General features: G+C 39.5%; 1 protein-coding gene across 3 annotated transcripts in view; it reads right to left on the bottom strand.

Annotated features, from left to right (window-relative positions):
- LOC5515875 (DNA-binding protein RFX2) overlaps positions 1 to 26,884 on the bottom strand; it is a 60,302-nt gene that overhangs the window by 15,586 nt on the left and 17,832 nt on the right. For all 3 annotated transcript variants that reach the window (XM_032385647.2, XM_032385648.2, XM_032385649.2), the window contains exons 2-5: positions 4,676 to 4,834; positions 4,399 to 4,563; positions 3,489 to 3,701; positions 2,007 to 2,156 (exon numbers count right to left, since the gene is read on the bottom strand). In XM_032385647.2, coding sequence (XP_032241538.2) covers positions 2,007 to 2,156; positions 3,489 to 3,701; positions 4,399 to 4,563; positions 4,676 to 4,817 — 670 coding nt within the window. In that variant the 5' untranslated portion in view covers positions 4,818 to 4,834. The remainder of the gene's footprint in view (positions 1 to 2,006; positions 2,157 to 3,488; positions 3,702 to 4,398; positions 4,564 to 4,675; positions 4,835 to 26,884) is intronic.

Below are 26,884 nucleotides of genomic sequence, written 5' to 3'. Positions count from 1 at the left end.
GCAGTAATAACGCCCACGTGTTTTAAAGGCGCGTGGTACGATCTAAGAATAGAGCGGAGCTGTTCTGACGTCACCAAACGGCAGGGTGGGCCACGTCATATTCTACATTAAGTGCGATGGTTTCGCAATTTCAGCGTCAGAAATAGTAAAGTTTTTGCTGAGAAGTGCATTCTAATCTTCAAACAACTTTCGTACATGTATCAAGAGGCTCTTTTTCATGTGGAAAAAGAAAACGCGCGTGCAAATTGAATCAATTTTCTTCCGAGTCAAGTTGCAAGAGAAAAACGAATGTGTTGAATGAATCACTAAAATTAAAATTAATAGAGTGAGTTATTAAAAATTGTAGAGTTCGGAATAGTCAAAGCATTTTTCTGATGAAGCATTATCCTTTTCAATTGAAATTATTTTGTCTTTTCCCCATCTACGTAGTGAGATGAATTTTGACCATAATCAAGTAATAACATTTTGATGAGGGACTTTAATCAAATTTAGATAGTAAGGGTTACCTTGCGAACGTGTCGACGTTTGGGGGATGCATATCTTCGCTCACGTTCGTTTTTTTAGGCATTAAAGTCATCGATTTTTATGATAAAACAATGATTATCTCTCAATGACTTAGCGACATTAGAGTGAAACACGTCCTTACGGCTGGAGAACAAGCCAAATGTTTTCTCAGCATATGGTTTTTAAAACAGGCAAATAGAAGCTCGCTTAATAGGGTTGAACTTTTCAAGTTTTTTGCAATTAAAGCAAGCGCGTCCACACACAGCATGGCTTAATATCGGCCCAGCTTAGGCAATCAAGTATTCATATAACATTATCTAAAGTGCTAAACTCACCTTTTCGCTAGCTATAGTGAAAACTCGGTTTAACTATGGTAGGAGACGATCGAAATCGATTATAATCGAAATAATTTCCCATATATTTTACTTTTGGTTGGACCGGAAAACGATCTTGAGATCGAAGTTCATCGTTATACAAAGATAACCGTTACGTGTATCGTAATATCGAGGTCAGCCACAACTTTGTTATTGTTTTCATTTAATATTGGAAAGCACATAATGTGCTAAGATTTCAAAATAACCATCTTGAAACAAAGTTGAATACTTTATTTACCAAATTAAAAGGCAAATATTGCTTATATTTCAATTTTCCAAATTAGCAGATGAAAATGGATGCTTTTTCACATTTGGTGGTTTGCTAGGATGACAAAATAGTGGCTGACAGAGACTGTTTTAAGGGGAATTACAAAAAAGTATATTTGCTTTTAAAAAGAGAGCTTTTTAACGCAAAAACATTAGAAATACAAGATTGTCTGGAGGAAAGTATACTATAGTTGTGTGAACAGAACAATTCCTCTACTCTAATCAACATTTCTCCTCCCCCTCCCAAAAGTGCTAATAAGTAGCCTAATTAATTTGCGTCGACCTGTGCGTGCAAAGCAACCGTTAATTTTCAACTACTGCTTAGCCCTCTACGAAGGTAGAAGCAGGGGAATTAAGGGCCCGGACAAACCTCGTGTAATCACTTCCTCACCCTTAAATAACAGAGGTCATCACATACATCACATCAGACTTATTTGATTAATCGCCAAGCACATGAGTTGCAGTCAGATCGGAATTTTACCACATACAGTGTCCCTTTATACATCCAGCGTAGACGTATATATGGTTTTAATTTAGCCCCTAACCACCTATTATTGTGAGCCATAGTTAAAACATTTCTTTTACCCAGCCGTTCTAAGTCATCTTGGCCTGTTTTGACTTGTAAGAACATTTTTCTATCACATTGAAGCATCCAAACTAAAACGAAACAAGGATAATCTTGAAATATAGGATGTAGTCATTTAAAAAATACGACGCCCTTGAAAAAAGTCACAGATGACACAGATGAGCTCCAGACAATAGCTCTTAGATTGCCAAATAATTGTGCATTTTGAACGGCTGGTCTTAAAAAAGGGTCTAACAATACGGCCTAGGGTGAGCCACGGGAATAGAGAGACAAACCTGCTGCCGTGTTACCGACTTCGTCAAGTCGCGACACGTGCGCCTCGAATAATATCAGCCTGTCTTGATCGTCCGACTTGCTGGATTTGATCATGCCGTGGTGTTCTCTCACGTCGTCTAATGAAGCCTCAGAGCCGCCATCTGAGAAATCTGAAAACACCAGAGAATCGCATTTCTAAGACATGCCTTCTAGGATATCATCCTTCAATCGCCTTTTTTGATAGGGGAAGTATTTAAAGTAATTCATTTATTGGCCTGTGCACCCTATTTTTCACTTTATTCGTATTTTATTTTTATAGGGGGAGTAAGGGCGAGGCCACACCTAGCGCCTTTATTACCCAATAGTGTTACTAGGCGCCTCAATGAAACGCGTACATGTGCCATTATTTCAATTATTTAGAGGCATAAGACCTTTACTAGAGGAAATTCATATTAAGTTTTGTTGATAGAAACCCCGTTAATGTGGAATTAAAGCTCCTTGGGGCTTCGGATCGGGCATTCTTCTTGGGGTAGAATGATCTTATATGCACGCACTTTTAAATCAAGACGGGGGGTTATGATACGCTGGCAGGTCTATAAAACTCATTGTGGAAAAGATAAAAACAGACGGGTTGTTCTGGAGAAAAGGACCGAATGATCTCAGAATCCAGGCTTTTATGGGTATTCAATTAATCAGCGAATATACATTAATTTAAACAAATTTGGGTCTGGAAAACTACAGGAAACGTAGACTCGGACTCTTGTTCTCAAGATGAGTAAAAGCTTCTCCAAAATAGGCATATTGTTTAAGAATATAAAAAGAGGGTAAAGTAGCTAGGGGGCCTGGCAAAAGGGTAGGCGCGTACACAGGGGGGTGCCCAGGGTACATGCCCCCCCCTTGGCAGCGAAGAGGGTAATTTCTTATAAAGGCAACTTCAAATACTATGCTTTTTCCATATGCTATCTATGACTGTGCAGCCCCTCTCAACCAATCCTGTGGAAGTGTTTTTAATAGCCTTATCAACACAGCATATACCTATTTCAAAGAAGATTGCAATGAATAATGCATTTGTTGTATCCTGCAGTGGTTCTTGGGTAACATATAAATGACAGCATCCTGGTCTTTAAAAGCAATGTGAATTTTTACAGGCACAAAAACAAGAATGCTACAAATTTCCAAGCCTGGATCTGTTTCTATTTAGGCTTATTTGCCTATTTATTTTGATACCTATAAAGCAATGCAGGTAACAACACATCGACCTCATCGACCCTCAATTCTTATTTTATTAAAAAGATGTGTCGAAAAATCATTAGAAATAAAATGAACAGAGAGGTTGGAACACAAATTGGTAGTCTAGCGGTCAAAGGTTTTTCCCCTTCCCCTTACCTTACTAAAACACAGGAAACCCAAAACCACAGGGAACCCAAATACCTTATAGAACCCCTGGAACTAAGCCACACATTTTGCATACCAAGCCTCTCTCATCTGTGCTTCCTACTAACCCCCATCATCGTCATTATCCCTTGCTTGAACAGACTCCTCCATCTTCTCAATGTACCCATTCTCCTGTTTCCCAACAAGCTCTCCAAGGCGTCCAGGATGTGATAGGGTAACATTTTTAGGAACCACAGATGACCTGGAATCGTCCACTAGGAAGACATAGCGGGCGCCAGTATGGTCTGCTGGGGTACTGCCCAGGATAATGGGTGTTGGAGCTGTTGAGCCGCAAAGCATTCTTAGTTGTATACAGTTATATGGATGTAATAATTATAGAATTACCTTATCTTGTTATTGATATTTAATTCCTTATAATGTGTAAGGTTTTTATTGGTGCTCTCCTATCATAGTTGTTTTTCTAGCATGCATGTGCATTATAAAATCTCTGGTATCAGATTGGCACAAAGAATGTGTGTACTCCTCTGGGAGACAGTTCTCTAGGAATATTCCCCAGCAAGAACCTAGCTCTGGGACTTATTCTCAGTTCCCTCCACTACTATAATTACAGTGTCATAGCAGGCCTCCAAATATCAGGGGCATAATACATAAAACCATTAAGAAAATATTCGGGGATGGGGGCACATCCACGCCCCTACTGGCCATTTGCTTATAATTTTAGAAAAATTTGTGCTATGGCCCTGGACTACTATGATAAATTTTGCAATTAAAAAACAAGGCTGGTGATTGTAATAGGGTGAAGTACTGGGTCTAGTGGTGGGGTGAAAAAGTAAATCAGAGGTGGTGGCAGCCAGTTTTTCATGTGGTGAAGAACATGGTTGCCCCTCCACCCCCTTCCCCCCAGATGCCACTGAAGACTTCAATAAACTGAAGATGGGTTGTACAAGAAATTTTCCTATTAAGGGTTTAGGAAGTGACCCCTGAGATAATCCCTGGACCTCCATTACTGTGTCCCACCTTTGTCAAAGGTTAGTGGATGTTCCCTGCTGTGTAGGCGTGTTGCTGTTGGTAGGCCTGTTGGCTTGTTGTTCTGTTGGAATCCTACAACTTGTTGTTGTAATTGTTGCAGTGGTGCAGAGACCAATAGTGGCATACTTGTGCTGGGTGAATTAGCCTTACTCTCTTTTGAGTCAAGATGGAACACATATCATATTAACAGCCTTTTTAATCGTTTAATTCAAAATTGACAAAAAGACACAAAAATAACAAAATAACATTGCATCAATATATATACCCAAAATAGTGGACTCATCTTCATTGCTTGGTTGTGATTTTTTGTTTGCGTTATTGGGTTGTTCCATTCGAAGGGTGCGTGCTTGAGAGACTACCAGTTTGGGTGAGACCACACCCACAGCAATAGATGAAACAGTCTGCATTCTTTAGACTTTCACTGCTATTCATAGAAATAATATCATTTTTAGTGATTGAAAACTTTATTATCAACATTCCCACATTTTTACCCTCTAATGAATAACACCACTCTCTCTACCCCTATGAAAAAATACATTCATCTTTTCACTGAAAATATATATGTAAATCACGTGTTAATCCTATATATATATAAGTAAATACTTGAATCACTGGATTGTTTTTTTTCAATGTTTCAGCAATGCTGCCTTTTCAACAACTGTTTATCTAAGACTATCACTGCACAGGACCAAAAACACTTAAAACACTTCTGGAACTACACATTAGCTTTCTTCACTGATTTAACCACAAACATCCACTTCCTGAAAACTAGTTAAGACTATATAACTTAAAAAAGAACTAGTCAAGATCTCATTTTGTTATCATTAACCCATTGACTCCTGGCTTTTTTGGAGCTGAATTTACAAAAAAACAGACTGAAAACAGATACCTCCCCCCCTATTCTGAGTTTTATACAGCCCGTCAAAGTCAAACACAGCTGCACCTAGTCAGCGGTATCCAAGCTTTCCAACAGTGCATTGCGGTCCCCACTTTTAATCCCTCGTCGATGTGCTGAAGCCAGCACAAGTTGATGGTTGCTTGTATTTTTCATCAAAAATACAGCTATGAGCATATTAGGAGAGTGTCTCAGGACATCATGAAGTCTTTTGGGGCATAATTGAGTGCTTTGCTTATGGATATTTGCAAGCAAAGGTGGATTCATGATGATTTTTTCTTGTTTGGCTTTGCCCGGATGAGAAAATAATTTTCTAATGAATCACCACAGCTCTCCTAAATGCTGTCTTTTCTGAAACCAAATTGATTCCAAAATTGTTTACACTGCTATTCTGGGTCTGTATGACCTGGAATTGATTCGTTTGGCTTCGGGGTGAAAAGACTTATAAAAAACCATCTGACTTTGGGGAGAGGAGTGTTGACTGGCCCTCCCCTCGTGAATTTTCCCCTGGATCTCCCAGAATGCTTTGCAATACGTGAAGATATTTTCGTGGTTGTACAATCCTTCAAGGAATGGACATTGTGTTTTGAGGCCAAGGAAATGTACCTGGAGGATCAGAATAAAGGTATCTATTTGTGTCTTGAGCTGTGTTTGCTGATCTCTCCCCCTTGTGTGGTATTTTGAGCGTTTTATTGAGAGGGGTGATTCTGCTTTTCTCTCCTTGTTCGATTTGAGATTTGTCAAAGAACCTGTGCTATTATTTGGCTTAAGAGTAGATGCCAACACCTTGGTTGGATGCATATCTGCAAGACCATTTATCCCTTAGACTGATGCCTGAGTATCTTCATCTTGTTGTGTTTATTTTGAATTTATGAATTTTTTGGGTTGTGGGTACTTCCCAAAGCCGGTACAGGCCGGTTCAGGGGTCAATGTGTTTACCAACACACCCTAAAAATCATGCTTGCCTCACTGCCTGAGAACAATGCCTTTTTCGCAAGCTTAGGTGCATACAACAGTGTAGGCAAATTCTGCTTGATATACAAACAAGCCTCCTTTAAGTTATGGCTGATATTCTAACAGATAATTTTTATGTTAAAACCATTAGGGAAACCACAGGGAGCCCAAATTCTATAAAAATATTTGCCTTTATAAATTCAAAGCAGCAGTGTCAACCCACTTTTGGTACTTTTCTTGTATATTCACCGTCAAAGTAATCTTATCACAAAACCTTGCCTGAATCTGATGTTTTCTTGGGCATTTTTTTCTAAAAAAGCTATGCATATCATCCCTATCAATGAGTCCAGTCATGTCCAAGTAAAAAAAATTCTATTTTCTAGGTTAAAGATATTCACTTGCTAGAAATGGCATATATGTGATCCAATCCACTGGTGTATGTCACAGCACAAGTCTAAAAAGGTCTAGTTATTTTGATTAAAATCTAGGGGTGGTTGATTAACCCATTGACTTCTGGCTTTTTTGGAGCTGAATTTACAAAAAACAGACTGAAAACAGATACCTCCCCCCCTATTCTGAGTTTTATACAGCCCGTCAAAGTCAAACACAGCTGCACCCAGTCAGCGGTATCCAAGCTTTCCAACAGTGCATTGCGGTCCCCACTTTTAATCCCTCGTCGATGTGCTGAAGCCAGCACAAGTTGATGGTTGCTTGTATTTTTCATCAAAAATACAGCTATGAGCATATTAGGAGAGTGTCTCAGGACATCATGAAGTCTTTTGGGGCATAATTGAGTGCTTTGCTTATGGATATTTGCAAGCAAAGGTGGATTCATGATGATTTTTTCTTGTTTGGCTTTGCCCGGATGAGAAAATAATTTTCTAATGAATCACCACAGCTCTCCTAAATGCTGTCTTTTCTGAAACCAAATTGATTCCAAAATTGTTTACACTGCTATTCTGGGTCTGTATGACCTGGAATTGATTCGTTTGGCTTCGGGGTGAAAAGACTTATAAAAAACCATCTGACTTTGGGGAGAGGAGTGTTGACTGGCCCTCCCCTCGTGAATTTTCCCCTGGATCTCCCAGAATGCTTTGCAATACGTGAAGATATTTTCGTGGTTGTACAATCCTTCAAGGAATGGACATTGTGTTTTGAGGCCAAGGAAATGTACCTGGAGGATCAGAATAAAGGTATCTATTTGTGTCTTGAGCTGTGTTTGCTGATCTCTCCCCCTTGTGTGGTATTTTGAGCGTTTTATTGAGAGGGGTGATTCTGCTTTTCTCTCCTTGTTCGATTTGAGATTTGTCAAAGAACCTGTGCTATTATTTGGCTTAAGAGTAGATGCCAACACCTTGGTTGGATGCATATCTGCAAGACCATTTATCCCTTAGACTGATGCCTGAGTATCTTCATCTTGTTGTGTTTATTTTGAATTTATGAATTTTTTGGGTTGTGGGTACTTCCCAAAGCCGGTACAGGCCGGTTCAGGGGTCAATGTGTTTACCAACACACCCTAAAAATCATGCTTGCCTCACTGCCTGAGAACAATGCCTTTTTCGCAAGCTTAGGTGCATACAACAGTGTAGGCAAATTCTGCTTGATATACAAACAAGCCTCCTTTAAGTTATGGCTGATATTCTAACAGATAATTTTTATGTTAAAACCATTAGGGAAACCACAGGGAGCCCAAATTCTATAAAAATATTTGCCTTTATAAATTCAAAGCAGCAGTGTCAACCCACTTTTGGTACTTTTCTTGTATATTCACCGTCAAAGTAATCTTATCACAAAACCTTGCCTGAATCTGATGTTTTCTTGGGCATTTTTTTCTAAAAAAGCTATGCATATCATCCCTATCAATGAGTCCAGTCATGTCCAAGTAAAAAAAATTCTATTTTCTAGGTTAAAGATATTCACTTGCTAGAAATGGCATATATGTGATCCAATCCACTGGTGTATGTCACAGCACAAGTCTAAAAAGGTCTAGTTATTTTGATTAAAATCTAGGGGTGGTTGATTAACCCATTGACTTCTGGCTTTTTTGGAGCTGAATTTACAAAAAACAGACTGAAAACAGATACCTCCCCCCCTATTCTGAGTTTTATACAGCCCGTCAAAGTCAAACACAGCTGCACCCAGTCAGCGGTATCCAAGCTTTCCAACAGTGCATTGCGGTCCCCACTTTTAATCCCTCGTCGATGTGCTGAAGCCAGCACAAGTTGATGGTTGCTTGTATTTTTCATCAAAAATACAGCTATGAGCATATTAGGAGAGTGTCTCAGGACATCATGAAGTCTTTTGGGGCATAATTGAGTGCTTTGCTTATGGATATTTGCAAGCAAAGGTGGATTCATGATGATTTTTTCTTGTTTGGCTTTGCCCGGATGAGAAAATAATTTTCTAATGAATCACCACAGCTCTCCTAAATGCTGTCTTTTCTGAAACCAAATTGATTCCAAAATTGTTTACACTGCTATTCTGGGTCTGTATGACCTGGAATTGATTCGTTTGGCTTCGGGGTGAAAAGACTTATAAAAAACCATCTGACTTTGGGGAGAGGAGTGTTGACTGGCCCTCCCCTCGTGAATTTTCCCCTGGATCTCCCAGAATGCTTTGCAATACGTGAAGATATTTTCGTGGTTGTACAATCCTTCAAGGAATGGACATTGTGTTTTGAGGCCAAGGAAATGTACCTGGAGGATCAGAATAAAGGTATCTATTTGTGTCTTGAGCTGTGTTTGCTGATCTCTCCCCCTTGTGTGGTATTTTGAGCGTTTTATTGAGAGGGGTGATTCTGCTTTTCTCTCCTTGTTCGATTTGAGATTTGTCAAAGAACCTGTGCTATTATTTGGCTTAAGAGTAGATGCCAACACCTTGGTTGGATGCATATCTGCAAGACCATTTATCCCTTAGACTGATGCCTGAGTATCTTCATCTTGTTGTGTTTATTTTGAATTTATGAATTTTTTGGGTTGTGGGTACTTCCCAAAGCCGGTACAGGCCGGTTCAGGGGTCAATGTGTTTACCAACACACCCTAAAAATCATGCTTGCCTCACTGCCTGAGAACAATGCCTTTTTCGCAAGCTTAGGTGCATACAACAGTGTAGGCAAATTCTGCTTGATATACAAACAAGCCTCCTTTAAGTTATGGCTGATATTCTAACAGATAATTTTTATGTTAAAACCATTAGGGAAACCACAGGGAGCCCAAATTCTATAAAAATATTTGCCTTTATAAATTCAAAGCAGCAGTGTCAACCCACTTTTGGTACTTTTCTTGTATATTCACCGTCAAAGTAATCTTATCACAAAACCTTGCCTGAATCTGATGTTTTCTTGGGCATTTTTTTCTAAAAAAGCTATGCATATCATCCCTATCAATGAGTCCAGTCATGTCCAAGTAAAAAAAATTCTATTTTCTAGGTTAAAGATATTCACTTGCTAGAAATGGCATATATGTGATCCAATCCACTGGTGTATGTCACAGCACAAGTCTAAAAAGGTCTAGTTATTTTGATTAAAATCTAGGGGTGGTTGATTAACCCATTGACTTCTGGCTTTTTTGGAGCTGAATTTACAAAAAACAGACTGAAAACAGATACCTCCCCCCCTATTCTGAGTTTTATACAGCCCGTCAAAGTCAAACACAGCTGCACCCAGTCAGCGGTATCCAAGCTTTCCAACAGTGCATTGCGGTCCCCACTTTTAATCCCTCGTCGATGTGCTGAAGCCAGCACAAGTTGATGGTTGCTTGTATTTTTCATCAAAAATACAGCTATGAGCATATTAGGAGAGTGTCTCAGGACATCATGAAGTCTTTTGGGGCATAATTGAGTGCTTTGCTTATGGATATTTGCAAGCAAAGGTGGATTCATGATGATTTTTTCTTGTTTGGCTTTGCCCGGATGAGAAAATAATTTTCTAATGAATCACCACAGCTCTCCTAAATGCTGTCTTTTCTGAAACCAAATTGATTCCAAAATTGTTTACACTGCTATTCTGGGTCTGTATGACCTGGAATTGATTCGTTTGGCTTCGGGGTGAAAAGACTTATAAAAAACCATCTGACTTTGGGGAGAGGAGTGTTGACTGGCCCTCCCCTCGTGAATTTTCCCCTGGATCTCCCAGAATGCTTTGCAATACGTGAAGATATTTTCGTGGTTGTACAATCCTTCAAGGAATGGACATTGTGTTTTGAGGCCAAGGAAATGTACCTGGAGGATCAGAATAAAGGTATCTATTTGTGTCTTGAGCTGTGTTTGCTGATCTCTCCCCCTTGTGTGGTATTTTGAGCGTTTTATTGAGAGGGGTGATTCTGCTTTTCTCTCCTTGTTCGATTTGAGATTTGTCAAAGAACCTGTGCTATTATTTGGCTTAAGAGTAGATGCCAACACCTTGGTTGGATGCATATCTGCAAGACCATTTATCCCTTAGACTGATGCCTGAGTATCTTCATCTTGTTGTGTTTATTTTGAATTTATGAATTTTTTGGGTTGTGGGTACTTCCCAAAGCCGGTACAGGCCGGTTCAGGGGTCAATGTGTTTACCAACACACCCTAAAAATCATGCTTGCCTCACTGCCTGAGAACAATGCCTTTTTCGCAAGCTTAGGTGCATACAACAGTGTAGGCAAATTCTGCTTGATATACAAACAAGCCTCCTTTAAGTTATGGCTGATATTCTAATAGATAATTTTTATGTTAAAACCATTAGGGAAACCACAGGGAGCCCAAATTCTATAAAAATATTTGCCTTTATAAATTCAAAGCAGCAGTGTCAACCCACTTTTGGTACTTTTCTTGTATATTCACCGTCAAAGTAATCTTATCACAAAACCTTGCCTGAATCTGATGTTTTCTTGGGCATTTTTTTCTAAAAAAGCTATGCATATCATCCCTATCAATGAGTCCAGTCATGTCCAAGTAAAAAAAATTCTATTTTCTAGGTTAAAGATATTCACTTGCTAGAAATGGCATATATGTGATCCAATCCACTGGTGTATGTCACAGCACAAGTCTAAAAAGGTCTAGTTATTTTGATTAAAATCTAGGGGTGGTTGATTAACCCATTGACTTCTGGCTTTTTTGGAGCTGAATTTACAAAAAACAGACTGAAAACAGATACCTCCCCCCCTATTCTGAGTTTTATACAGCCCGTCAAAGTCAAACACAGCTGCACCCAGTCAGCGGTATCCAAGCTTTCCAACAGTGCATTGCGGTCCCCACTTTTAATCCCTCGTCGATGTGCTGAAGCCAGCACAAGTTGATGGTTGCTTGTATTTTTCATCAAAAATACAGCTATGAGCATATTAGGAGAGTGTCTCAGGACATCATGAAGTCTTTTGGGGCATAATTGAGTGCTTTGCTTATGGATATTTGCAAGCAAAGGTGGATTCATGATGATTTTTTCTTGTTTGGCTTTGCCCGGATGAGAAAATAATTTTCTAATGAATCACCACAGCTCTCCTAAATGCTGTCTTTTCTGAAACCAAATTGATTCCAAAATTGTTTACACTGCTATTCTGGGTCTGTATGACCTGGAATTGATTCGTTTGGCTTCGGGGTGAAAAGACTTATAAAAAACCATCTGACTTTGGGGAGAGGAGTGTTGACTGGCCCTCCCCTCGTGAATTTTCCCCTGGATCTCCCAGAATGCTTTGCAATACGTGAAGATATTTTCGTGGTTGTACAATCCTTCAAGGAATGGACATTGTGTTTTGAGGCCAAGGAAATGTACCTGGAGGATCAGAATAAAGGTATCTATTTGTGTCTTGAGCTGTGTTTGCTGATCTCTCCCCCTTGTGTGGTATTTTGAGCGTTTTATTGAGAGGGGTGATTCTGCTTTTCTCTCCTTGTTCGATTTGAGATTTGTCAAAGAACCTGTGCTATTATTTGGCTTAAGAGTAGATGCCAACACCTTGGTTGGATGCATATCTGCAAGACCATTTATCCCTTAGACTGATGCCTGAGTATCTTCATCTTGTTGTGTTTATTTTGAATTTATGAATTTTTTGGGTTGTGGGTACTTCCCAAAGCCGGTACAGGCCGGTTCAGGGGTCAATGTGTTTACCAACACACCCTAAAAATCATGCTTGCCTCACTGCCTGAGAACAATGCCTTTTTCGCAAGCTTAGGTGCATACAACAGTGTAGGCAAATTCTGCTTGATATACAAACAAGCCTCCTTTAAGTTATGGCTGATATTCTAATAGATAATTTTTATGTTAAAACCATTAGGGAAACCACAGGGAGCCCAAATTCTATAAAAATATTTGCCTTTATAAATTCAAAGCAGCAGTGTCAACCCACTTTTGGTACTTTTCTTGTATATTCACCGTCAAAGTAATCTTATCACAAAACCTTGCCTGAATCTGATGTTTTCTTGGGCATTTTTTTCTAAAAAAGCTATGCATATCATCCCTATCAATGAGTCCAGTCATGTCCAAGTAAAAAAAATTCTATTTTCTAGGTTAAAGATATTCACTTGCTAGAAATGGCATATATGTGATCCAATCCACTGGTGTATGTCACAGCACAAGTCTAAAAAGGTCTAGTTATTTTGATTAAAATCTAGGGGTGGTTGATTAACCCATTGACTTCTGGCTTTTTTGGAGCTGAATTTACAAAAAACAGACTGAAAACAGATACCTCCCCCCCTATTCTGAGTTTTATACAGCCCGTCAAAGTCAAACACAGCTGCACCCAGTCAGCGGTATCCAAGCTTTCCAACAGTGCATTGCGGTCCCCACTTTTAATCCCTCGTCGATGTGCTGAAGCCAGCACAAGTTGATGGTTGCTTGTATTTTTCATCAAAAATACAGCTATGAGCATATTAGGAGAGTGTCTCAGGACATCATGAAGTCTTTTGGGGCATAATTGAGTGCTTTGCTTATGGATATTTGCAAGCAAAGGTGGATTCATGATGATTTTTTCTTGTTTGGCTTTGCCCGGATGAGAAAATAATTTTCTAATGAATCACCACAGCTCTCCTAAATGCTGTCTTTTCTGAAACCAAATTGATTCCAAAATTGTTTACACTGCTATTCTGGGTCTGTATGACCTGGAATTGATTCGTTTGGCTTCGGGGTGAAAAGACTTATAAAAAACCATCTGACTTTGGGGAGAGGAGTGTTGACTGGCCCTCCCCTCGTGAATTTTCCCCTGGATCTCCCAGAATGCTTTGCAATACGTGAAGATATTTTCGTGGTTGTACAATCCTTCAAGGAATGGACATTGTGTTTTGAGGCCAAGGAAATGTACCTGGAGGATCAGAATAAAGGTATCTATTTGTGTCTTGAGCTGTGTTTGCTGATCTCTCCCCCTTGTGTGGTATTTTGAGCGTTTTATTGAGAGGGGTGATTCTGCTTTTCTCTCCTTGTTCGATTTGAGATTTGTCAAAGAACCTGTGCTATTATTTGGCTTAAGAGTAGATGCCAACACCTTGGTTGGATGCATATCTGCAAGACCATTTATCCCTTAGACTGATGCCTGAGTATCTTCATCTTGTTGTGTTTATTTTGAATTTATGAATTTTTTGGGTTGTGGGTACTTCCCAAAGCCGGTACAGGCCGGTTCAGGGGTCAATGTGTTTACCAACACACCCTAAAAATCATGCTTGCCTCACTGCCTGAGAACAATGCCTTTTTCGCAAGCTTAGGTGCATACAACAGTGTAGGCAAATTCTGCTTGATATACAAACAAGCCTCCTTTAAGTTATGGCTGATATTCTAACAGATAATTTTTATGTTAAAACCATTAGGGAAACCACAGGGAGCCCAAATTCTATAAAAATATTTGCCTTTATAAATTCAAAGCAGCAGTGTCAACCCACTTTTGGTACTTTTCTTGTATATTCACCGTCAAAGTAATCTTATCACAAAACCTTGCCTGAATCTGATGTTTTCTTGGGCATTTTTTTCTAAAAAAGCTATGCATATCATCCCTATCAATGAGTCCAGTCATGTCCAAGTAAAAAAAATTCTATTTTCTAGGTTAAAGATATTCACTTGCTAGAAATGGCATATATGTGATCCAATCCACTGGTGTATGTCACAGCACAAGTCTAAAAAGGTCTAGTTATTTTGATTAAAATCTAGGGGTGGTTGATTAACCCATTGACTTCTGGCTTTTTTGGAGCTGAATTTACAAAAAACAGACTGAAAACAGATACCTCCCCCCCTATTCTGAGTTTTATACAGCCCGTCAAAGTCAAACACAGCTGCACCCAGTCAGCGGTATCCAAGCTTTCCAACAGTGCATTGCGGTCCCCACTTTTAATCCCTCGTCGATGTGCTGAAGCCAGCACAAGTTGATGGTTGCTTGTATTTTTCATCAAAAATACAGCTATGAGCATATTAGGAGAGTGTCTCAGGACATCATGAAGTCTTTTGGGGCATAATTGAGTGCTTTGCTTATGGATATTTGCAAGCAAAGGTGGATTCATGATGATTTTTTCTTGTTTGGCTTTGCCCGGATGAGAAAATAATTTTCTAATGAATCACCACAGCTCTCCTAAATGCTGTCTTTTCTGAAACCAAATTGATTCCAAAATTGTTTACACTGCTATTCTGGGTCTGTATGACCTGGAATTGATTCGTTTGGCTTCGGGGTGAAAAGACTTATAAAAAACCATCTGACTTTGGGGAGAGGAGTGTTGACTGGCCCTCCCCTCGTGAATTTTCCCCTGGATCTCCCAGAATGCTTTGCAATACGTGAAGATATTTTCGTGGTTGTACAATCCTTCAAGGAATGGACATTGTGTTTTGAGGCCAAGGAAATGTACCTGGAGGATCAGAATAAAGGTATCTATTTGTGTCTTGAGCTGTGTTTGCTGATCTCTCCCCCTTGTGTGGTATTTTGAGCGTTTTATTGAGAGGGGTGATTCTGCTTTTCTCTCCTTGTTCGATTTGAGATTTGTCAAAGAACCTGTGCTATTATTTGGCTTAAGAGTAGATGCCAACACCTTGGTTGGATGCATATCTGCAAGACCATTTATCCCTTAGACTGATGCCTGAGTATCTTCATCTTGTTGTGTTTATTTTGAATTTATGAATTTTTTGGGTTGTGGGTACTTCCCAAAGCCGGTACAGGCCGGTTCAGGGGTCAATGTGTTTACCAACACACCCTAAAAATCATGCTTGCCTCACTGCCTGAGAACAATGCCTTTTTCGCAAGCTTAGGTGCATACAACAGTGTAGGCAAATTCTGCTTGATATACAAACAAGCCTCCTTTAAGTTATGGCTGATATTCTAACAGATAATTTTTATGTTAAAACCATTAGGGAAACCACAGGGAGCCCAAATTCTATAAAAATATTTGCCTTTATAAATTCAAAGCAGCAGTGTCAACCCACTTTTGGTACTTTTCTTGTATATTCACCGTCAAAGTAATCTTATCACAAAACCTTGCCTGAATCTGATGTTTTCTTGGGCATTTTTTTCTAAAAAAGCTATGCATATCATCCCTATCAATGAGTCCAGTCATGTCCAAGTAAAAAAAATTCTATTTTCTAGGTTAAAGATATTCACTTGCTAGAAATGGCATATATGTGATCCAATCCACTGGTGTATGTCACAGCACAAGTCTAAAAAGGTCTAGTTATTTTGATTAAAATCTAGGGGTGGTTGATTAACCCATTGACTTCTGGCTTTTTTGGAGCTGAATTTACAAAAAACAGACTGAAAACAGATACCTCCCCCCCTATTCTGAGTTTTATACAGCCCGTCAAAGTCAAACACAGCTGCACCCAGTCAGCGGTATCCAAGCTTTCCAACAGTGCATTGCGGTCCCCACTTTTAATCCCTCGTCGATGTGCTGAAGCCAGCACAAGTTGATGGTTGCTTGTATTTTTCATCAAAAATACAGCTATGAGCATATTAGGAGAGTGTCTCAGGACATCATGAAGTCTTTTGGGGCATAATTGAGTGCTTTGCTTATGGATATTTGCAAGCAAAGGTGGATTCATGATGATTTTTTCTTGTTTGGCTTTGCCCGGATGAGAAAATAATTTTCTAATGAATCACCACAGCTCTCCTAAATGCTGTCTTTTCTGAAACCAAATTGATTCCAAAATTGTTTACACTGCTATTCTGGGTCTGTATGACCTGGAATTGATTCGTTTGGCTTCGGGGTGAAAAGACTTATAAAAAACCATCTGACTTTGGGGAGAGGAGTGTTGACTGGCCCTCCCCTCGTGAATTTTCCCCTGGATCTCCCAGAATGCTTTGCAATACGTGAAGATATTTTCGTGGTTGTACAATCCTTCAAGGAATGGACATTGTGTTTTGAGGCCAAGGAAATGTACCTGGAGGATCAGAATAAAGGTATCTATTTGTGTCTTGAGCTGTGTTTGCTGATCTCTCCCCCTTGTGTGGTATTTTGAGCGTTTTATTGAGAGGGGTGATTCTGCTTTTCTCTCCTTGTTCGATTTGAGATTTGTCAAAGAACCTGTGCTATTATTTGGCTTAAGAGTAGATGCCAACACCTTGGTTGGATGCATATCTGCAAGACCATTTATCCCTTAGACTGATGCCTGAGTATCTTCATCTTGTTGTGTTTATTTTGAATTTATGAATTTTTTGGGTTGTGGGTACTTCCCAAAGCCGGTACAGGCCGGTTCAGGGGTCAATGTGTTTACCAACACACCCTAAAAATCATGCTTGCCTCACTGCCTGAGAACAATGCCTTTTTCGCAAGCTTAGGTGCATACAACAGTGTAGGCAAATTCTGCTTGATATACAAACAAGCCTCCTTTAAGTTATGGCTGATATTCTAACAGATAATTTTTATGTTAAAACCATTAGGGAAACCACAGGGAGCCCAAATTCTATAAAAATATTTGCCTTTATAAATTCAAAGCAGCAGTGTCAACCCACTTTTGGTACTTTTCTTGTATATTCACCGTCAAAGTAATCTTATCACAAAACCTTGCCTGAATCTGATGTTTTCTTGGGCATTTTTTTCTAAAAAAGCTATGCATATCATCCCTATCAATGAGTCCAGTCATGTCCAAGTAAAAAAAATTCTATTTTCTAGGTTAAAGATATTCACTTGCTAGAAATGGCATATATGTGATCCAATCCACTGGTGTATGTCACAGCACAAGTCTAAAAAGGTCTAGTTATTTTGATTAAAATCTAGGGGTGGTTGATTAACCCATTGACTTCTGGCTTTTTTGGAGCTGAATTTACAAAAAACAGACTGAAAACAGATACCTCCCCCCCTATTCTGAGTTTTATACAGCCCGTCAAAGTCAAACACAGCTGCACCCAGTCAGCGGTATCCAAGCTTTCCAACAGTGCATTGCGGTCCCCACTTTTAATCCCTCGTCGATGTGCTGAAGCCAGCACAAGTTGATGGTTGCTTGTATTTTTCATCAAAAATACAGCTATGAGCATATTAGGAGAGTGTCTCAGGACATCATGAAGTCTTTTGGGGCATAATTGAGTGCTTTGCTTATGGATATTTGCAAGCAAAGGTGGATTCATGATGATTTTTTCTTGTTTGGCTTTGCCCGGATGAGAAAATAATTTTCTAATGAATCACCACAGCTCTCCTAAATGCTGTCTTTTCTGAAACCAAATTGATTCCAAAATTGTTTACACTGCTATTCTGGGTCTGTATGACCTGGAATTGATTCGTTTGGCTTCGGGGTGAAAAGACTTATAAAAAACCATCTGACTTTGGGGAGAGGAGTGTTGACTGGCCCTCCCCTCGTGAATTTTCCCCTGGATCTCCCAGAATGCTTTGCAATACGTGAAGATATTTTCGTGGTTGTACAATCCTTCAAGGAATGGACATTGTGTTTTGAGGCCAAGGAAATGTACCTGGAGGATCAGAATAAAGGTATCTATTTGTGTCTTGAGCTGTGTTTGCTGATCTCTCCCCCTTGTGTGGTATTTTGAGCGTTTTATTGAGAGGGGTGATTCTGCTTTTCTCTCCTTGTTCGATTTGAGATTTGTCAAAGAACCTGTGCTATTATTTGGCTTAAGAGTAGATGCCAACACCTTGGTTGGATGCATATCTGCAAGACCATTTATCCCTTAGACTGATGCCTGAGTATCTTCATCTTGTTGTGTTTATTTTGAATTTATGAATTTTTTGGGTTGTGGGTACTTCCCAAAGCCGGTACAGGCCGGTTCAGGGGTCAATGTGTTTACCAACACACCCTAAAAATCATGCTTGCCTCACTGCCTGAGAACAATGCCTTTTTCGCAAGCTTAGGTGCATACAACAGTGTAGGCAAATTCTGCTTGATATACAAACAAGCCTCCTTTAAGTTATGGCTGATATTCTAACAGATAATTTTTATGTTAAAACCATTAGGGAAACCACAGGGAGCCCAAATTCTATAAAAATATTTGCCTTTATAAATTCAAAGCAGCAGTGTCAACCCACTTTTGGTACTTTTCTTGTATATTCACCGTCAAAGTAATCTTATCACAAAACCTTGCCTGAATCTGATGTTTTCTTGGGCATTTTTTTCTAAAAAAGCTATGCATATCATCCCTATCAATGAGTCCAGTCATGTCCAAGTAAAAAAAATTCTATTTTCTAGGTTAAAGATATTCACTTGCTAGAAATGGCATATATGTGATCCAATCCACTGGTGTATGTCACAGCACAAGTCTAAAAAGGTCTAGTTATTTTGATTAAAATCTAGGGGTGGTTGATTAACCCATTGACTTCTGGCTTTTTTGGAGCTGAATTTACAAAAAACAGACTGAAAACAGATACCTCCCCCCCTATTCTGAGTTTTATACAGCCCGTCAAAGTCAAACACAGCTGCACCCAGTCAGCGGTATCCAAGCTTTCCAACAGTGCATTGCGGTCCCCACTTTTAATCCCTCGTCGATGTGCTGAAGCCAGCACAAGTTGATGGTTGCTTGTATTTTTCATCAAAAATACAGCTATGAGCATATTAGGAGAGTGTCTCAGGACATCATGAAGTCTTTTGGGGCATAATTGAGTGCTTTGCTTATGGATATTTGCAAGCAAAGGTGGATTCATGATGATTTTTTCTTGTTTGGCTTTGCCCGGATGAGAAAATAATTTTCTAATGAATCACCACAGCTCTCCTAAATGCTGTCTTTTCTGAAACCAAATTGATTCCAAAATTGTTTACACTGCTATTCTGGGTCTGTATGACCTGGAATTGATTCGTTTGGCTTCGGGGTGAAAAGACTTATAAAAAACCATCTGACTTTGGGGAGAGGAGTGTTGACTGGCCCTCCCCTCGTGAATTTTCCCCTGGATCTCCCAGAATGCTTTGCAATACGTGAAGATATTTTCGTGGTTGTACAATCCTTCAAGGAATGGACATTGTGTTTTGAGGCCAAGGAAATGTACCTGGAGGATCAGAATAAAGGTATCTATTTGTGTCTTGAGCTGTGTTTGCTGATCTCTCCCCCTTGTGTGGTATTTTGAGCGTTTTATTGAGAGGGGTGATTCTGCTTTTCTCTCCTTGTTCGATTTGAGATTTGTCAAAGAACCTGTGCTATTATTTGGCTTAAGAGTAGATGCCAACACCTTGGTTGGATGCATATCTGCAAGACCATTTATCCCTTAGACTGATGCCTGAGTATCTTCATCTTGTTGTGTTTATTTTGAATTTATGAATTTTTTGGGTTGTGGGTACTTCCCAAAGCCGGTACAGGCCGGTTCAGGGGTCAATGTGTTTACCAACACACCCTAAAAATCATGCTTGCCTCACTGCCTGAGAACAATGCCTTTTTCGCAAGCTTAGGTGCATACAACAGTGTAGGCAAATTCTGCTTGATATACAAACAAGCCTCCTTTAAGTTATGGCTGATATTCTAACAGATAATTTTTATGTTAAAACCATTAGGGAAACCACAGGGAGCCCAAATTCTATAAAAATATTTGCCTTTATAAATTCAAAGCAGCAGTGTCAACCCACTTTTGGTACTTTTCTTGTATATTCACCGTCAAAGTAATCTTATCACAAAACCTTGCCTGAATCTGATGTTTTCTTGGGCATTTTTTTCTAAAAAAGCTATGCATATCATCCCTATCAATGAGTCCAGTCATGTCCAAGTAAAAAAAATTCTATTTTCTAGGTTAAAGATATTCACTTGCTAGAAATGGCATATATGTGATCCAATCCACTGGTGTATGTCACAGCACAAGTCTAAAAAGGTCTAGTTATTTTGATTAAAATCTAGGGGTGGTTGATTAACCCATTGACTTCTGGCTTTTTTGGAGCTGAATTTACAAAAAACAGACTGAAAACAGATACCTCCCCCCCTATTCTGAGTTTTATACAGCCCGTCAAAGTCAAACACAGCTGCACCCAGTCAGCGGTATCCAAGCTTTCCAACAGTGCATTGCGGTCCCCACTTTTAATCCCTCGTCGATGTGCTGAAGCCAGCACAAGTTGATGGTTGCTTGTATTTTTCATCAAAAATACAGCTATGAGCATATTAGGAGAGTGTCTCAGGACATCATGAAGTCTTTTGGGGCATAATTGAGTGCTTTGCTTATGGATATTTGCAAGCAAAGGTGGATTCATGATGATTTTTTCTTGTTTGGCTTTGCCCGGATGAGAAAATAATTTTCTAATGAATCACCACAGCTCTCCTAAATGCTGTCTTTTCTGAAACCAAATTGATTCCAAAATTGTTTACACTGCTATTCTGGGTCTGTATGACCTGGAATTGATTCGTTTGGCTTCGGGGTGAAAAGACTTATAAAAAACCATCTGACTTTGGGGAGAGGAGTGTTGACTGGCCCTCCCCTCGTGAATTTTCCCCTGGATCTCCCAGAATGCTTTGCAATACGTGAAGATATTTTCGTGGTTGTACAATCCTTCAAGGAATGGACATTGTGTTTTGAGGCCAAGGAAATGTACCTGGAGGATCAGAATAAAGGTATCTATTTGTGTCTTGAGCTGTGTTTGCTGATCTCTCCCCCTTGTGTGGTATTTTGAGCGTTTTATTGAGAGGGGTGATTCTGCTTTTCTCTCCTTGTTCGATTTGAGATTTGTCAAAGAACCTGTGCTATTATTTGGCTTAAGAGTAGATGCCAACACCTTGGTTGGATGCATATCTGCAAGACCATTTATCCCTTAGACTGATGCCTGAGTATCTTCATCTTGTTGTGTTTATTTTGAATTTATGAATTTTTTGGGTTGTGGGTACTTCCCAAAGCCGGTACAGGCCGGTTCAGGGGTCAATGTGTTTACCAACACACCCTAAAAATCATGCTTGCCTCACTGCCTGAGAACAATGCCTTTTTCGCAAGCTTAGGTGCATACAACAGTGTAGGCAAATTCTGCTTGATATACAAACAAGCCTCCTTTAAGTTATGGCTGATATTCTAATAGATAATTTTTATGTTAAAACCATTAGGGAAACCACAGGGAGCCCAAATTCTATAAAAATATTTGCCTTTATAAATTCAAAGCAGCAGTGTCAACCCACTTTTGGTACTTTTCTTGTATATTCACCGTCAAAGTAATCTTATCACAAAACCTTGCCTGAATCTGATGTTTTCTTGGGCATTTTTTTCTAAAAAAGCTATGCATATCATCCCTATCAATGAGTCCAGTCATGTCCAAGTAAAAAAAATTCTATTTTCTAGGTTAAAGATATTCACTTGCTAGAAATGGCATATATGTGATCCAATCCACTGGTGTATGTCACAGCACAAGTCTAAAAAGGTCTAGTTATTTTGATTAAAATCTAGGGGTGGTTGATTAACCCATTGACTTCTGGCTTTTTTGGAGCTGAATTTACAAAAAACAGACTGAAAACAGATACCTCCCCCCCTATTCTGAGTTTTATACAGCCCGTCAAAGTCAAACACAGCTGCACCCAGTCAGCGGTATCCAAGCTTTCCAACAGTGCATTGCGGTCCCCACTTTTAATCCCTCGTCGATGTGCTGAAGCCAGCACAAGTTGATGGTTGCTTGTATTTTTCATCAAAAATACAGCTATGAGCATATTAGGAGAGTGTCTCAGGACATCATGAAGTCTTTTGGGGCATAATTGAGTGCTTTGCTTATGGATATTTGCAAGCAAAGGTGGATTCATGATGATTTTTTCTTGTTTGGCTTTGCCCGGATGAGAAAATAATTTTCTAATGAATCACCACAGCTCTCCTAAATGCTGTCTTTTCTGAAACCAAATTGATTCCAAAATTGTTTACACTGCTATTCTGGGTCTGTATGACCTGGAATTGATTCGTTTGGCTTCGGGGTGAAAAGACTTATAAAAAACCATCTGACTTTGGGGAGAGGAGTGTTGACTGGCCCTCCCCTCGTGAATTTTCCCCTGGATCTCCCAGAATGCTTTGCAATACGTGAAGATATTTTCGTGGTTGTACAATCCTTCAAGGAATGGACATTGTGTTTTGAGGCCAAGGAAATGTACCTGGAGGATCAGAATAAAGGTATCTATTTGTGTCTTGAGCTGTGTTTGCTGATCTCTCCCCCTTGTGTGGTATTTTGAGCGTTTTATTGAGAGGGGTGATTCTGCTTTTCTCTCCTTGTTCGATTTGAGATTTGTCAAAGAACCTGTGCTATTATTTGGCTTAAGAGTAGATGCCAACACCTTGGTTGGATGCATATCTGCAAGACCATTTATCCCTTAGACTGATGCCTGAGTATCTTCATCTTGTTGTGTTTATTTTGAATTTATGAATTTTTTGGGTTGTGGGTACTTCCCAAAGCCGGTACAGGCCGGTTCAGGGGTCAATGTGTTTACCAACACACCCTAAAAATCATGCTTGCCTCACTGCCTGAGAACAATGCCTTTTTCGCAAGCTTAGGTGCATACAACAGTGTAGGCAAATTCTGCTTGATATACAAACAAGCCTCCTTTAAGTTATGGCTGATATTCTAACAGATAATTTTTATGTTAAAACCATTAGGGAAACCACAGGGAGCCCAAATTCTATAAAAATATTTGCCTTTATAAATTCAAAGCAGCAGTGTCAACCCACTTTTGGTACTTTTCTTGTATATTCACCGTCAAAGTAATCTTATCACAAAACCTTGCCTGAATCTGATGTTTTCTTGGGCATTTTTTTCTAAAAAAGCTATGCATATCATCCCTATCAATGAGTCCAGTCATGTCCAAGTAAAAAAAATTCTATTTTCTAGGTTAAAGATATTCACTTGCTAGAAATGGCATATATGTGATCCAATCCACTGGTGTATGTCACAGCACAAGTCTAAAAAGGTCTAGTTATTTTGATTAAAATCTAGGGGTGGTTGATTAACCCATTGACTTCTGGCTTTTTTGGAGCTGAATTTACAAAAAACAGACTGAAAACAGATACCTCCCCCCCTATTCTGAGTTTTATACAGCCCGTCAAAGTCAAACACAGCTGCACCCAGTCAGCGGTATCCAAGCTTTCCAACAGTGCATTGCGGTCCCCACTTTTAATCCCTCGTCGATGTGCTGAAGCCAGCACAAGTTGATGGTTGCTTGTATTTTTCATCAAAAATACAGCTATGAGCATATTAGGAGAGTGTCTCAGGACATCATGAAGTCTTTTGGGGCATAATTGAGTGCTTTGCTTATGGATATTTGCAAGCAAAGGTGGATTCATGATGATTTTTTCTTGTTTGGCTTTGCCCGGATGAGAAAATAATTTTCTAATGAATCACCACAGCTCTCCTAAATGCTGTCTTTTCTGAAACCAAATTGATTCCAAAATTGTTTACACTGCTATTCTGGGTCTGTATGACCTGGAATTGATTCGTTTGGCTTCGGGGTGAAAAGACTTATAAAAAACCATCTGACTTTGGGGAGAGGAGTGTTGACTGGCCCTCCCCTCGTGAATTTTCCCCTGGATCTCCCAGAATGCTTTGCAATACGTGAAGATATTTTCGTGGTTGTACAATCCTTCAAGGAATGGACATTGTGTTTTGAGGCCAAGGAAATGTACCTGGAGGATCAGAATAAAGGTATCTATTTGTGTCTTGAGCTGTGTTTGCTGATCTCTCCCCCTTGTGTGGTATTTTGAGCGTTTTATTGAGAGGGGTGATTCTGCTTTTCTCTCCTTGTTCGATTTGAGATTTGTCAAAGAACCTGTGCTATTATTTGGCTTAAGAGTAGATGCCAACACCTTGGTTGGATGCATATCTGCAAGACCATTTATCCCTTAGACTGATGCCTGAGTATCTTCATCTTGTTGTGTTTATTTTGAATTTATGAATTTTTTGGGTTGTGGGTACTTCCCAAAGCCGGTACAGGCCGGTTCAGGGGTCAATGTGTTTACCAACACACCCTAAAAATCATGCTTGCCTCACTGCCTGAGAACAATGCCTTTTTCGCAAGCTTAGGTGCATACAACAGTGTAGGCAAATTCTGCTTGATATACAAACAAGCCTCCTTTAAGTTATGGCTGATATTCTAACAGATAATTTTTATGTTAAAACCATTAGGGAAACCACAGGGAGCCCAAATTCTATAAAAATATTTGCCTTTATAAATTCAAAGCAGCAGTGTCAACCCACTTTTGGTACTTTTCTTGTATATTCACCGTCAAAGTAATCTTATCACAAAACCTTGCCTGAATCTGATGTTTTCTTGGGCATTTTTTTCTAAAAAAGCTATGCATATCATCCCTATCAATGAGTCCAGTCATGTCCAAGTAAAAAAAATTCTATTTTCTAGGTTAAAGATATTCACTTGCTAGAAATGGCATATATGTGATCCAATCCACTGGTGTATGTCACAGCACAAGTCTAAAAAGGTCTAGTTATTTTGATTAAAATCTAGGGGTGGTTGATTAACCCATTGACTTCTGGCTTTTTTGGAGCTGAATTTACAAAAAACAGACTGAAAACAGATACCTCCCCCCCTATTCTGAGTTTTATACAGCCCGTCAAAGTCAAACACAGCTGCACCCAGTCAGCGGTATCCAAGCTTTCCAACAGTGCATTGCGGTCCCCACTTTTAATCCCTCGTCGATGTGCTGAAGCCAGCACAAGTTGATGGTTGCTTGTATTTTTCATCAAAAATACAGCTATGAGCATATTAGGAGAGTGTCTCAGGACATCATGAAGTCTTTTGGGGCATAATTGAGTGCTTTGCTTATGGATATTTGCAAGCAAAGGTGGATTCATGATGATTTTTTCTTGTTTGGCTTTGCCCGGATGAGAAAATAATTTTCTAATGAATCACCACAGCTCTCCTAAATGCTGTCTTTTCTGAAACCAAATTGATTCCAAAATTGTTTACACTGCTATTCTGGGTCTGTATGACCTGGAATTGATTCGTTTGGCTTCGGGGTGAAAAGACTTATAAAAAACCATCTGACTTTGGGGAGAGGAGTGTTGACTGGCCCTCCCCTCGTGAATTTTCCCCTGGATCTCCCAGAATGCTTTGCAATACGTGAAGATATTTTCGTGGTTGTACAATCCTTCAAGGAATGGACATTGTGTTTTGAGGCCAAGGAAATGTACCTGGAGGATCAGAATAAAGGTATCTATTTGTGTCTTGAGCTGTGTTTGCTGATCTCTCCCCCTTGTGTGGTATTTTGAGCGTTTTATTGAGAGGGGTGATTCTGCTTTTCTCTCCTTGTTCGATTTGAGATTTGTCAAAGAACCTGTGCTATTATTTGGCTTAAGAGTAGATGCCAACACCTTGGTTGGATGCATATCTGCAAGACCATTTATCCCTTAGACTGATGCCTGAGTATCTTCATCTTGTTGTGTTTATTTTGAATTTATGAATTTTTTGGGTTGTGGGTACTTCCCAAAGCCGGTACAGGCCGGTTCAGGGGTCAATGTGTTTACCAACACACCCTAAAAATCATGCTTGCCTCACTGCCTGAGAACAATGCCTTTTTCGCAAGCTTAGGTGCATACAACAGTGTAGGCAAATTCTGCTTGATATACAAACAAGCCTCCTTTAAGTTATGGCTGATATTCTAATAGATAATTTTTATGTTAAAACCATTAGGGAAACCACAGGGAGCCCAAATTCTATAAAAATATTTGCCTTTATAAATTCAAAGCAGCAGTGTCAACCCACTTTTGGTACTTTTCTTGTATATTCACCGTCAAAGTAATCTTATCACAAAACCTTGCCTGAATCTGATGTTTTCTTGGGCATTTTTTTCTAAAAAAGCTATGCATATCATCCCTATCAATGAGTCCAGTCATGTCCAAGTAAAAAAAATTCTATTTTCTAGGTTAAAGATATTCACTTGCTAGAAATGGCATATATGTGATCCAATCCACTGGTGTATGTCACAGCACAAGTCTAAAAAGGTCTAGTTATTTTGATTAAAATCTAGGGGTGGTTGATTAACCCATTGACTTCTGGCTTTTTTGGAGCTGAATTTACAAAAAACAGACTGAAAACAGATACCTCCCCCCCTATTCTGAGTTTTATACAGCCCGTCAAAGTCAAACACAGCTGCACCCAGTCAGCGGTATCCAAGCTTTCCAACAGTGCATTGCGGTCCCCACTTTTAATCCCTCGTCGATGTGCTGAAGCCAGCACAAGTTGATGGTTGCTTGTATTTTTCATCAAAAATACAGCTATGAGCATATTAGGAGAGTGTCTCAGGACATCATGAAGTCTTTTGGGGCATAATTGAGTGCTTTGCTTATGGATATTTGCAAGCAAAGGTGGATTCATGATG

Source organism: Nematostella vectensis, chromosome 1 (genome assembly GCF_932526225.1).
Source record: "Nematostella vectensis chromosome 1, jaNemVect1.1, whole genome shotgun sequence".
NCBI lineage: Eukaryota > Metazoa > Cnidaria > Anthozoa > Actiniaria > Edwardsiidae > Nematostella > Nematostella vectensis.
This window is presented reverse-complemented; position numbering and strand designations above follow the sequence as displayed.